Source organism: Cryptomeria japonica, chromosome 11 (genome assembly GCF_030272615.1).
Source record: "Cryptomeria japonica chromosome 11, Sugi_1.0, whole genome shotgun sequence".
Classification (NCBI taxonomy): domain Eukaryota; kingdom Viridiplantae; phylum Streptophyta; class Pinopsida; order Cupressales; family Cupressaceae; genus Cryptomeria; species Cryptomeria japonica.
In genome coordinates, this window is record NC_081415.1 from 500781706 (window position 1) to 500794988 (window position 13283).

The 13283-nt window shown below is 35.8% G+C and overlaps 1 protein-coding gene and 2 non-coding genes across 4 annotated transcripts in view; all 3 read right to left on the reverse strand.

Annotated features, from left to right (window-relative positions):
• The window catches only part of LOC131068334 (probable 3-deoxy-D-manno-octulosonic acid transferase, mitochondrial), a 163050-nt gene that overhangs the window by 148154 nt on the left and 1613 nt on the right, over positions 1–13283 (reverse strand). For both annotated transcript variants that reach the window (XM_058003514.2, XM_058003515.2), the window contains exon 2: positions 1505–1598. In XM_058003514.2, the coding sequence (XP_057859497.2) occupies positions 1505–1598 (94 nt within the window). The remainder of the gene's footprint in view (positions 1–1504; positions 1599–13283) is intronic.
• Positions 12183–12253, reverse strand: TRNAR-GCG (transfer RNA arginine (anticodon GCG)). Its single transcript has one exon. It is a non-coding gene; the product is annotated as a tRNA-Arg (tRNA).
• TRNAH-GUG (transfer RNA histidin (anticodon GUG)) lies at positions 12382–12452 on the reverse strand. The gene has a single exon. It is a non-coding gene; the product is annotated as a tRNA-His (tRNA).

Consider the following 13283-nt stretch of genomic DNA (forward strand, 5'->3'; position numbering starts at 1 on the left):
TATATATTTATGTATGTATGTATGTATGTATGTATGTATGTATGTGCATATATATGTATATATATATATACATACATACATACATATATATGCATACATGTATATATGTACATATATATATATATGTGTGTGTGTATAAAACTTTAAAGAGATATTCAGAATTATAAAACTAAATACATTTAATAGTCCACTATTTCATCATTGATCAATGCGTGACGAAAACCCAAAGATAGAAGGGGTGCTTTTAGGGTTTTTAATTGCAAAAAAAGGTCAAAAATGTCTGTTTTTGTTATGTTTTGGTGCTCAGTGCCTTTGGATACACCCAGGTTCATACCTGGGTTCATAGTTGGCAAACCCAAACGCCTAGGTATGTACCCAAGGCGGACCCCACGTGGACCAAAACAAGTGAACCTGGTAACATAGAGCATAAACTTTCAAATAAACAATTTGCCAAAAAACTCTCAAATTGGGATCTAAAGATCAAGTCTGAATTGGATATTCACTTGTCACACTTCATGACTAACCTTGAACATATGAATGTGGATTTTGAATAGCCTTGCTTAAAAAATGCATCTTGTCCTACATATGAATATATCAAATACAAAATCATCAATGCAAGGGATGGATCTTCTATAATGCATCGTGTCCTACATATGAATATGTCAAATACAAAATCATCAGTGCAAGGGATGGATCTTCTATACCTAGATCAATTTGATGCTTGTCAGTAAGCAACCAAAATGGCCTACAGATCAAATTTCTTTATCATCCTCCCAACCTAGTCAATTAAGAATTTCAATGATTAAAGTATGTCTGTTGCAGTGCCAAAGCATTCATCAAGTTCAAGTGATATAGGTATCCTATATCCATAACAATTGGTTTTTTCATTTTTGCATCTATGAACCTCACTTTAGTAATACTGTTTTAAAAGTTTAGAAGCATTGCAGCATCTTGAACTTAGATAAATATAGTGAACACGTGAAGAGAAGAAAAAGCCCCAAAAAGGCAACTTCAGTATGATTACAAAAAATTAAAAAACATTAGTCACTCAATATATCATACATGAGCTTTGCAAAAAAGGATACCATAAATTCCAAAAAATATATGCAATACCAATTTAACTTATCCAAGAGTGTGTACCAAATGAAGAACTTGCATATTTGTTTTTCAAACAAAAGATCAGAATTATTAAAGCAGAAATCTATGAGAAAGATGGCATGGTGCTGAAAAAACAAAATCTAATTTTAGTATTACAAAGTCCAATTAAAGAAAAAATACTCAAAACATAAAAGGATAGGCATCAGTTCAAAAGCATGGTGCTGAAAAAACAAAATCTAATTTTAGTATATACAAAGAAGAAAGAAAGAAAGAAATTATATTAATATCCTCAAGTGACCCATAGGTCAATGGGACTCTGAGAGACAACTAAAGAAAACTATAAAGCCATAAATGAAATACTGCCGTGCAGACTTTTAAATCCAAGAATCAGGAAAGTCAAGCTTACAAGGCAGTAACTGTTGAAGTGGTCATCAATATCCTAAGGCAGGGTCGCATTTTAATACACTGCTCAATCACAGGAATCGCAGCCATTCCTTCCCCTGTTAACATAGACATTCATGTTTACTCATTTAAATTCAAGGTAGGAAGTTTACAAACAGAAATTCCTATTTTGAGAACTGATTGAATGCATATTAGTTCCATGTTCTTTCATTCAAGTAATCCCATTCCTAACTGCAATTCATGTTCTCTATGGTAAATCCATAATAACCATGCAGATGGTATACAAATAATAAATTTGCAACATCAAATCAATCAAGGAATCGCTATACAGAAAATAAATTTTGAACATAATGACAGTTTATCTCAGTCAACAAATTCTAGCTGATATGATTAATTTACCTGCATGAGCATTGAGTTGGTGTTTTCTATTTTGAGGTTAGTTGTTACCCTTTGATTGTTTCTGTTTCTTATACAGAGAAGATGATGTCACAAAGCATTCCTTGAATAGTCCTCAAGGCCCAACCAGTCTGCAGAAATTGATACAGAGATATTGCGATTGGACATGCATGTTGCTTCAAGGCATGTGCTTTCCATGTGTCATGCTGATGTGATGGATGAAGAACTATGAGGATTCTTCTCAGAAGATAAATATCATTAGGGGAAAAGACATTTGTCACCTATGTACGGTGGTCAAACCAAAACATTTCAAAGTAAGATGCTAAGTTTGCTGTCTACAAGAAATTAGAATTTGTCACCTTAATACAGGAGTCATACCAACATTTTTAATACAAAGATGATCACTCTAAAAAGACATTACAAATAATGCTTAAAATAGTTAATGACTCAAAACCAAAATAAAACTTAACAATAAAAACGAAAAACAATATGGCAAATGACTAACTCAAACAACCATAGCAAATGTAGTGTTAATGGAACTGTCCTCAAAATAGTCCTATCAAGAAAACAACAATGTGATGAGCCTCCTCATAAGTGCCATCCTTATTGGCTTAAAAGACCTTGGTCTAAAAATAGCAATTGGCAACAAAATGTGTAATGTCCCCTTTCTGGTTTACCTTTTTTTTGGTCCCAATTTCACGAATCCAAACGAAACAGAGAATATAATATAGTTAGAGGGATAATTCTCACTCAAGAATAAGATAAGTCTGTCACAGAAATAGGATGATACAGCCTGTAACTAAATTATAGTTCTGATTTGATCATATCACTAGTCTGATTTCTATTATGGAACTCCTGATATTATGTTTTCTATATATATACGCCTATACCTTATAAAATGGTGAATACCTCCACTCTTACGAGGTTGTGACAGAGGCTCTTGCTGATCCCTTCTTGTCTGTAGTAAACTCCCATATATTATTCCTCTTATTGACTATTACCTTAAGAATTCTTTCTGATCTTTTCAATCTAATATTATTTTCTGATTATGGCATCTTTATATACCAATTATTAATATATTTGCTTATTACCTTTTTATAGAAAGCATTGATACCGCCACAGCCTAAAAACATAAGTTGTTAGTATAATTTTGGCTATAAAAGCAGATAGATCTGACATGCATCAGATCTGGTCTGCCACAGTATAATAAATATGACTGTCATACGTATTGCAATCTATATTGATATTCTGCATAAAATATTATCAAGATTTGAAGCATACGTATTAAACACATCCCTATGCATACCACCAAGAACAAAGATGTTTCTGCCTGTCATTTGCTACACATACTGTAGGGGTTGGCCTTGCCTTCCTTTGTTTTATTCTTCTTATCCTATTCCCCCCTATCTCCAATTTAAATCTCATATATATATATATATATATATATATCATTTCCCACCCTCACACGGAAGAGTCACATCTCTTTGAGTTGCTTATTACACCCCTACGTGAATGGTCATGTGTACCACTTTGTAATTATCAATTGGCATTAGTCAACTGATTTAACCTTAATCATTGAATACTACAGATTAAGTCTAACTATAGGTTAGAGTAAATACTGCTGATTGTTAATGACTATCGGTTAGGCTTAAATACAGACGTGTCACCGATTAGTACATAAAAACAGCTTATAAAATTAATTCCTTCGATACTCTATGATGAGATTTGTCTTATGAATTACATGGAAAGATCAATTACCAAATGCAATCTATCTTATGGGTTACATGGTCTGTTCTTTAATGATGCAATCTGTTCTTGCAAATAAGAAATCGTATATACTTCACACTACGTCCTTCATATCAATGAAGCAATATATTCTTGCAATCCATTCTTTAAGGATACTGCACAATGTATCCTTCACGTATATACTACTCGTATTCTTTCACGTATAGACCTATAAATATGTATTCTTCACATGTAGACCTGCATATATATTATTATGTTTGAGTTTAATGTGGTTCATATACAAATTTGTTGCCCTTCTTAGATAGAGTATATTTGCATATACAACATTGAAAACTCTGGCTGACAGTATTCATATCATAATGATAGTGATGATGCTTTATATATGCCTTATTTAATATCTGTTGGTGAGACTATATCACAAATTTGGCAATTTGATTAATGTATTTTGAATCCTCAGTATTTGGGTTAATTATTTTGGCATAAGAACATATCTTTGGTAACTAATATATTAATTAATAAAAATAATTGCTTCATTTAGGATATATATAACGATCAAGGAGGGGACATGACAAAATGGAAGTTGTGATTCCAGCCTAAGAAAATTTACACCAACACTAATTCCCAAGACAAAATACCAATTCTAAGCTTGATTAAGTAAAACAAATGGAAGCAAAATACTTAATGGGTTAAAGAGAAAACAAAGACAGGATTTATGAAGATTGTTAATGTTTGTTGTCTATCTTATTCAAAAGAAGAGTATTCACCACATATGCACAAGAAATACCTATAAGATTTTATGGTCGGTGATCGTATTAACCAATGAATATGACAATACATAAGAAAATGAATGTCTTTACTGACAAAGCAGTAATGTGTGGTTAGTGTGCAATGCCTATTCTTATGTTTCGATAATATTGGTTATCCAACTATGTATTAATTGTCTATCAGCATCGAGTAGTTAGAAGTGTTGGTTGGTCGACCGTTGTGTTCCTCTTGGCAACCTCATCAGGTCCTTTAAAAAGATTGTGTTTTGGCAAGGAAAGTGGTATGATCTGGTTGGACCGACGTTGATCGTTGGCTGGCCATCTTTGGTCTTCTTTTGTAATAATTTCATGTGCACATAAAGATACTTTTTACTCCTGTATCCAGTATGCATTGTCATCTATATTATTAATTCATGTATTAATGTCATCAGAGAGAGTAGTAAACATTTGGCGTTGTTGCCTTAAAAGAAATCAGGTTAGATTTGAGCAATTCATGCCCTTAGATCCCAATAAAGAGGCCACAAGGTAGTCCAAACCATGAGACAAAGCGATCTTTAAGGATCATTAAGCAAGTGGAATGAACGAGAGGATTACAAGTAACACTTGAGGAAAATACAACTATACAATTTCCCAAGTTGGAGCCCTTCCCAAGAACACAGTCAAGTTGAAAAGTAAAGACAACCTTCTCTAGATGAGGGAAGTTAGGAGACAAAGTCACCTTCCTTCACAGAATTGTACGAGAGTAGCCTTCAAAACATTGAAAGATTGTCAATAGGAGGAGAAGAAGTCAAGCCAAGGGTGTGTAAAAGAAAATCTAAAGGCAAACCAAGTGTCTGGAAGGCTGAAGCCAAGGGAATTGAGGATTCCTACATGGCCAAGAGTACAAGACAAGCACCGGAATGTTCAAATCAAAAATCCATTCCAAGCAAATTCCAAGTGCTTGGTTTGCTTCAAAATAAAACCATGGTAAGCACTAGTGGAGAAAAGAAAAAGTTGCCCAAGTTTATATACAATGGATCAGAGGATCATGCAGCATTGTAAGACTTGTGAAACAATCTGGACAACAAATGGAAAAGATGATAAAGCAATATGGCTATGATATGTTCCATCCATCTGGTGAGGTATAGGGATTGACTAGTATACATATATTGATCAAGCCTCCCAAAATACATGGGAGCGATTAAAGAAGGCCTTATTGCTTCATCATGATAGTGAAATACTAACAGAAATTTAAAATATAAAACAAGGTAAGCACAAAAACATACAAGCTTATAATCATAGACTTAAAGAATTGCTGGTAAAATTGGAAACAGAACCGGCTGACAGCCTAAAAAAGTGGTGGTTCATTGAAGATCTACTTCCATCATCAAGAAAAAATATGAAGGTAGTACCACTCTAATCTTTGGATGAAATAAGACTCTCCTTAACTTTTTAGTTGCTTCTAATGGCACATTGCTGTTCTTGAAGTCTGTAGATGCCTTGCATGAAGTCAAAAATGCTAAGAGTTTGTGCAATCTATTGAATATGGTCACTTAGGAGGTTGGGGTTGACAATGTTGTCCAACTTATCACAGGCAACACAGCAACATATGTGGTCGCAGGGAGACTTATAATGGAGAGGCATCATGCTATTTCTTGGACTCCTTGTGTTGCACATTATCTGGATTTGTTGTTAAAGGGAATTGGGAAGATTGGATGGGTCAAAGGTGTGGTTGAAGAAGCTAAACAACTTACCAAACTTATCTATAACCATACTTGGATCCTTCTTTGATGAAAAAGCACACAAATGTTAAGGAACTTGTGCAACCAAGAGTGACACAATTCACTAGCCACTTCCTCACTTTGTCAAGCATTCTCACCACAATTCCTCATCCCAAGAAATTTTTTGTGTCTGATACTTGGTTAGAGTCTCCATTTTTCATAAAAGTTGGAAGGAAGAAGATTGCAAGAACAATTTTCTATCTTATTCACAAGGGGATTTAACCAAAAGATAAATCGAATACAAACAAAGTATATATAACACTATCTATTTGTTATTTTTTTAGGGGTTAATTTTGTAATAATTTCAAATTTATTTTCAATTTTGTAGGTGACAGAACCTTTGTTCAAGGTTCTTCGCATGGTGGATGGAGAAAGCATGTTGATGGGTTTCATCTATGAGGCCATGGATAAGACCAAAGAGGCCATTTTGCATTACTATGGTGGAGCAAAAAAATATGAAATCATTGGTTGCAAATGGACAAACCAACTCCACCAATTGATACATGCCTTTGCCTACTACCTATTGATGTGTCTTTTATGCACCTCAAACACAGAATAAAACACCAAGGTATCTTATCCTCTCTTGAACAAAATCTTCCCAAATACTAAACTGTGTGATCAATTGGAAGACTCCAAGGTTCCTAATGTCGGGTCTCAACATGTGGATAAGCTCAATGGTTTGATGTGATAATGTTGGGATCACAAGGGGACTTACATTTATACATGAATGTTGTAGGAACTTGGGACTAATTCATCTAACAAAGAAAGAGCAAAAGGAAAGGGTTAGATCTATGTAATGTCCCCTTCTCGGCTCTAGACTGTTAGATGGATCTTTAGCCTATTCTGGATCCCCGCAGACTAATCAAAGACTAAATTAGGGTTTCCATCTTCCAAGTGGATTTCAGGAAGGGTGTTTGCAGGAGTTTGGAAGTTTGCCTCCTGGGTTTTTCTGGGTTTCTCGAGAGCTTTGGAGTGGTATGACATGCACTTTCATCAAAGGAGATTTCTTTCCGGGTGGATTATAGAGGGGTGTTTGCAAGAGTTTGGAAGTTTGCCTTCTGGGTTTTTTTGGGTTTCTCGAGAACTTCAGAGTGCTATGACATGCATTTCCATCATAGGAGAATTTTGAACTTACTATTTTTGGTAAATTTTGACGGCTACCCGGATTGTGTGCTTAAAAGGTGTTTGGAATCACTTACTATTTTTAGAGGTATGCTATTTTTAGTAGGTACTATTTTTAGCAGTACAATACAGCACTTGGTTTCTATTTTTGGCAGTCCAGTTTGAGGGGTGGCTCATTTGGTCCTCTTGGAGTCCATTTTTGGAAGGTAATATCTAAAATGGTTTTATAATTCCAAGTTACTTTTTGACCCCCACGCCTAGGCTCAATGACTTTTAAGTTGTTTTTAAAAGAAATTCTCATGTGGTTGCCCAAGTTGGGAATTATTAATAATTTTTATTAAGTTAATGGTGAACATGAAAAGGGAAATAAAATAAAGTAAAACTTTTAATCCCACATGACTTGGAGAAGAGGGTTGATTCTTGAGAAAAAGCTATAAAAGCAAGTTTGAGAGGCTCATTTGGGTATGCTATTATTTTGATAACAAAGTGCTGCTGAAATATTTTCAGAGACTCTTGCTTCGGGGTTATGTGTCTCCTAGCTTCTTCCAGTAGTTTGAAAGATAACTCCTAGCTGATTGTGGTGCAGCTTCATCCAGAGGTTGCCAAGGTATTCCAATGGAAACTTTAGTTTTGAGTGGATTTGATGTTTTTTAATTGGTGTGTGAGTAGTGTTTGTTTTTTTTAGTGTAAAAACCCTAGTTGCTGATTCAAGTTTGTATTCATACTGTCTGGAGGTTTGGTCCATTTTTTGTGGGTACTAGCTCATTATTTTCCATAGATCTAGGTGCTCCTATGACCAAGGTTTCATGATTTCTGATGAGGACATTGATTTTTGCTGTTGGTTGTACCATCTTGCCTAGGCTGCATTGGGATTCGTGCCATCTCCATAGTTGCTGGTTGGAACTTGGGATTGGATGGAGGTTGGACGCCTAGCCTTTATGGTGTCTTTGCTTTCAGTTTGAGCTATTTCGGAGAAGAATCAAGGGAGATATGATCATTTGAAGCTTTCTTGGATTGCTGGTTGAAAAAATCAGTTTGCAGTTGTCACATATCAGATTGGGTATCGCTGTTCTAAACTCCTGTTTATCATCATAATTTGTCAGCATTGAGTTTGGATTTGTTTCTCTAACTTCTTGAAGCTAATATTGTTACCCACTGAACAAGTGGAAGTGGCTGGTTCACCGCCAATTTCTTATTTCATTACTTTCCAACATTTGTTATTAGCACTCTTGCTAAATAAGTGATTTGAGTTTAGTTTTTGTTTTGCCCACTAAGGAGCGGAAGTGGCTGGTTAAGCCTTCAATTAATCTTTGTAATCCCCACTGAATAAGTGGAAGTGGCTGGTCATACCGCCAAATGTAGTGCCCTTTCCATGTTATATCTTATCCTCCCACTGTACAAGTGGTCGAGATGGTATACTTTGCTTATTGCTAACGCTAATGGGTGCTAGTGTTGTGTTCAAAAATGGAAAAAACTAAGGGGTTACTTCAATCTAATCCTAGGAATGTAAGTAGTGAATGACTTGGTGAAACTCTACTAGACTTTGATTTGACATCAATGAACAACTCCACAAAGCTAGTGCGATCTTCTAAGGTAAATATATGATGTTCAAATTACCACCAACAATGTAAACACCATCAAGGCAAAGCATATCAATGCATGAATAGCAATTGAAGTTAAGCTTGAATAAAGATTACAGTTGACCATGCAAGCCAAGTTTACATTCAGCAAACTATAGTAGTATGGATATGCGAATTTCACCATTAATCATCTACAAGATCTTTCATTCAATTAACCAACATTTAAAGGAAATGAGAAGTAGAGACCATGCAACATGTTGAATCAACATACGAAATTCACCATAACTTCAAAGAAAAACAATATGTCTCTTGCAACAAGATCTTGGCAACAATTTTTACCTTCTCTCCTAATCTACTTTACTCTAACTTCTAATTCCTAATTGCCTTAGCAACTATTCTTCTACTCTTCCAACATTAACTTTTTTACAAATGAGAGAGTTGAGCCCTTATATAGAGGTCTCATTACAATGAACGGCTCAGATTGATTCACAATCAATGGCCAAAATCGAAAGGGTAAAAACTTAATTAGGGTTTGTTACAACCACCATTACATTGGCCAATGAGAGACGAGGATAGGTAAGATTAATATTTGATGTAGAGCCATGTGTCACTTGTTCCCTCCTTGAATGAATGCTGACTTGGAACCCTTTGATTGGACGAATGGTGACTAGGAAGCCACCTCAGCTTGCATTGTAGACTTAATCAATTTGCCTTGAGCATTCTTCATGATGTTCGAAATTCCTTGTGATACTTTGCATTTCATCCATATGTTAGGGAATTCTCCTTGAATTATTTTCTCCTTAACGTCCTTTGACTTTGAGATCCCTTGATGTAGTTCCTACTTCATAATGTTAATGTTAAATCCTTGGCACTCATGTCTTGGATTTGTCTTTCCCTCATTTGTTCACCATCATGATGAAGTTTTCTTCATGTTTGAGCTAGTCCTCATCCTTGCTTTTTGAAATCCTTGTCTTGAAATCCTCTTCCCATCATTGAAATGTTGATCTTCCTCACTCGCATTTGTGATGGTGTCCTTGCAATATGCTTGTAGAGTCCTTTCTCCAAATCATACCTTTATCTTTTCTTGAATTTGAACTCTGATTCCTCCTCATAGCATTGTTTGAGTTTCTTCATTCTTGCATTTCACTTGCTTGTCCTCTTGGAGCTGATCCTTTATCATTTGTTGCTTTAAAGTGTTGAGTCCTTGGTATCCCTAAAAGGAGCATCCTCTTTCACCTTAAGCCTTGATCATCATGCTTCCCTTCCTTGTAGCAAACCTGCAAAACAAACAAATATTGAATCAAACACCTACGGGATAAACCTCGTTTCAACCTTGGTGGGAAATCGATCCTTGTAGGACTAATTCAATCCTTGAAATTTATCAATGTCTTCATGATTGTTTTCTCATGATGGAAATTCGAAGGTCATAGGGACTCCTTGCTCTTAGCAAATTTCACTTCATTTTGATGCCTTAACCTTGGAGTGGAAATTCAATGTCCATAGGGACTCCTCATTCCTCGTGACTTATGCTCTTCCTTTGTTATTCTACCCTCAAGTGGAAATTTGACCCTCATTGGGACTCAATGTCCTTGAAAAGTTTCTGTTGATTTGATCATCTTTTGATGGACTGGAGATTCAAACCTCATCAGGACACTTCAGTCTTGCATCTTGTCCTTTGGTGGAAATTCCATGGTCATCGAGACTCTTATGTTTTTAACTTGCAAGCTTTCTCCTTTGAGTGGAAAATCGAACCTCGTCAAGACTCTCCCTTGTTCTTCACTGTTGTCCTCATTCCCGATGGGTAAGTTGATTGTTATTCCTAAGTGGAAAATTGAACCTCATAGGGGCTTTTGCTCCCAACTTTTGTCCCAGCCTGTGATAGGCAATTTGAACAATTAATTTTCTAGAATTAACTTAGGTTCTGATTTCAATTGATTTTCAGACTTATTAGCTCTCTAAAATCAGGAATTCAAAATTACGTAACATAATTCTGAAAAATGCAAATGATTTGATCAAAATCTGAAATTTCACTCCAAGAAAACCTGATTTTCAGACTTGAGATAGTTCTGATTTCAATGTGTAAGTCTGAAAATGCCCTTCAAAACTCAGAAAATGAATGATATTGCAACCCAGTTCGATGCTTCAGGTCTGATTTCTGAGTATAAAGGTCTGAAACACAGTCTGGAAATCGTGTTCTATCAGCTGGAAGTCATCCCTTTCATGGCGCAATTCATATTGTAGGTGCAATCTATGTTTGCTTGGCTGGAAATGATACGTTTTCAGTCTGAGATGATGGCTGGTAATGGTGTTCTCAGCCAGCAATGGCGCCTTTGATAATGTTGCAAATACCTCCAATGGTGGCACTATTAATGCCTTAGGCAAAAATCGCACCTCTTCCTCCTTAGGAGATTCCAATCCTTCCTTCCTTCCTTCCAGCTCACTTGAAGTCAGATCAGTCAGTCAATGATATAATATTGTTTGCTGACCTGTATTTTTATTCAGTTTTTCAACTTTCATTGTCACCACACAGCGAATGTGGGATAAATAACATGTTAACCCAGCAAAGTGGAAAATCGCCATGCATTCGCACATTTGAACTTAACTTGATTTCCCCTTCATTTCGTCCACCAAATGGAATGGTGGAAAATCCCACTTCATAGGGACTGGTTTTTTATTCAAATAATATTCATTTTAAATTTAAATATTCATTGGGACTTTATTTTTCACCATGAATTCACTTTTCCTTGCATACTTCCTCTCAAGTGGAAATCCTTTAGTCATCACGACTGATTGTCCTTAAGAATCTCATGCTATTTTTGATCTCTAGCCCCTTGGTGGAAAATCGACCCTCATTTGGAAACTTAAATTTGTTCAAATGCTTGCAAATCAGCCTCAAGTGCAAAAACATGGGTTATTGGGACTCACTTTCCTTATGAATTTTCACTCTTGTAAGCCTGGTGGAAAAACGACCCCCATCGAGACTCGCCATTTCCTTTGTTTTGTCTAGAGTGGAAATTCTCTAATCATTGGGACTTTCCACATTTTCACTTGTAAACTTAGTCCTAGAGTGGAAATTCTCTTGTCATCAGGACTTTGTGTTTTATGCCTTAACTGCTTGGTGGAATTTTCATTTGGGACTAAGTTGATTTTCACACTTTAAAAGTCCAAACTCACCCAAGTTTATCAATATATGCAGTGGAAATTCTATTTCCATTTATGCAGTGGGACTTTATGAATTTTCCAAAGATTTAAAGGGTGGAAAATAGAAGTCCATCAGGACTTTGTGTATTTTTGACTCATTTCTGTTGAGACAATGGACCAGCTAGGACTCGAACCTAGGACCTTCCATACGCACTGGAGTGCTCTACCACTGAGCTACTAGCCCCTCTTGGACCAGTCCATCGTCGGTCCAAGAGTGGCTTATTTCCAACACCAACACCCCCCTTTAAGCCACACCTCTCGTGTGCTTGGGGCTCCTAGCCTAGACCTGGCTCTAACACCATGTTGAGACAATGGACCAGCTAGGACTCGAACCTAGGACCTTCCATACACGCTGGAGTGCTCTACCACTGAGCTACTGGCCCCTCTTGGACCAGTCCATCGTCGGTTCAGGTGTGGCTTATTTCCAACACCAACAATTTCACCTCCTAGGAGTGGAAAAATGACTCCAATAGGGACTTTTGACATTTTCACACAAAATTTGCATTAGTTTGCAACATTTATATCATTTTTCCCTCACATTTAAAGGGAAAGTGGAAGTTTAATGTTCATGAGGACAAATTGACTTGTTAAAGTGACTTGACATTTAGGATCATTTCCTTGCAATTTTAACACCCTTTTGCATTTTGACATGACACCCTCTCATAAGCAAAGACTAAAACTAGGAAACTACTACTAAACCAAGACAAACTAAGCAAAACATATACCCTAAAAAGCGAAAAAGTGAGAATCCCCATTTGCAATGGGGCGATGTGTGAAAACGTCACAACACTACCTTAACCCAAAATTCTACAACTTTGATAAATTTAAGGTTGATGTGGAGGTCATGGCAAGTTTTATTTCACATATTGAGAAGATGGTGTCAAATGTTGAGATTTGCAACAATGTTCTAGATGAGTTGGAGGTGAGATTTATTAAATTTAATTTACTATATCTTATTTATGAATTTTGCAATGTCGACTCTCTAGAAACATCCATTTTACATACTAATAATTAACTCATTATATTTCATCTATCTATTCAAAGTCTATAAGGGTGCAGAGGGGAGACTCTTTTATTCAGCTCAAGAAATTCAAAAGAAAAACAACCAAGTAAAAAAATTCTTTTAATTTTTAGCTCAATACAAGAATTAGAAATTAGAAACTTGACTCATATATTCTTTACTTAATGCTTATATTTTTAAATGATTTTTTGTA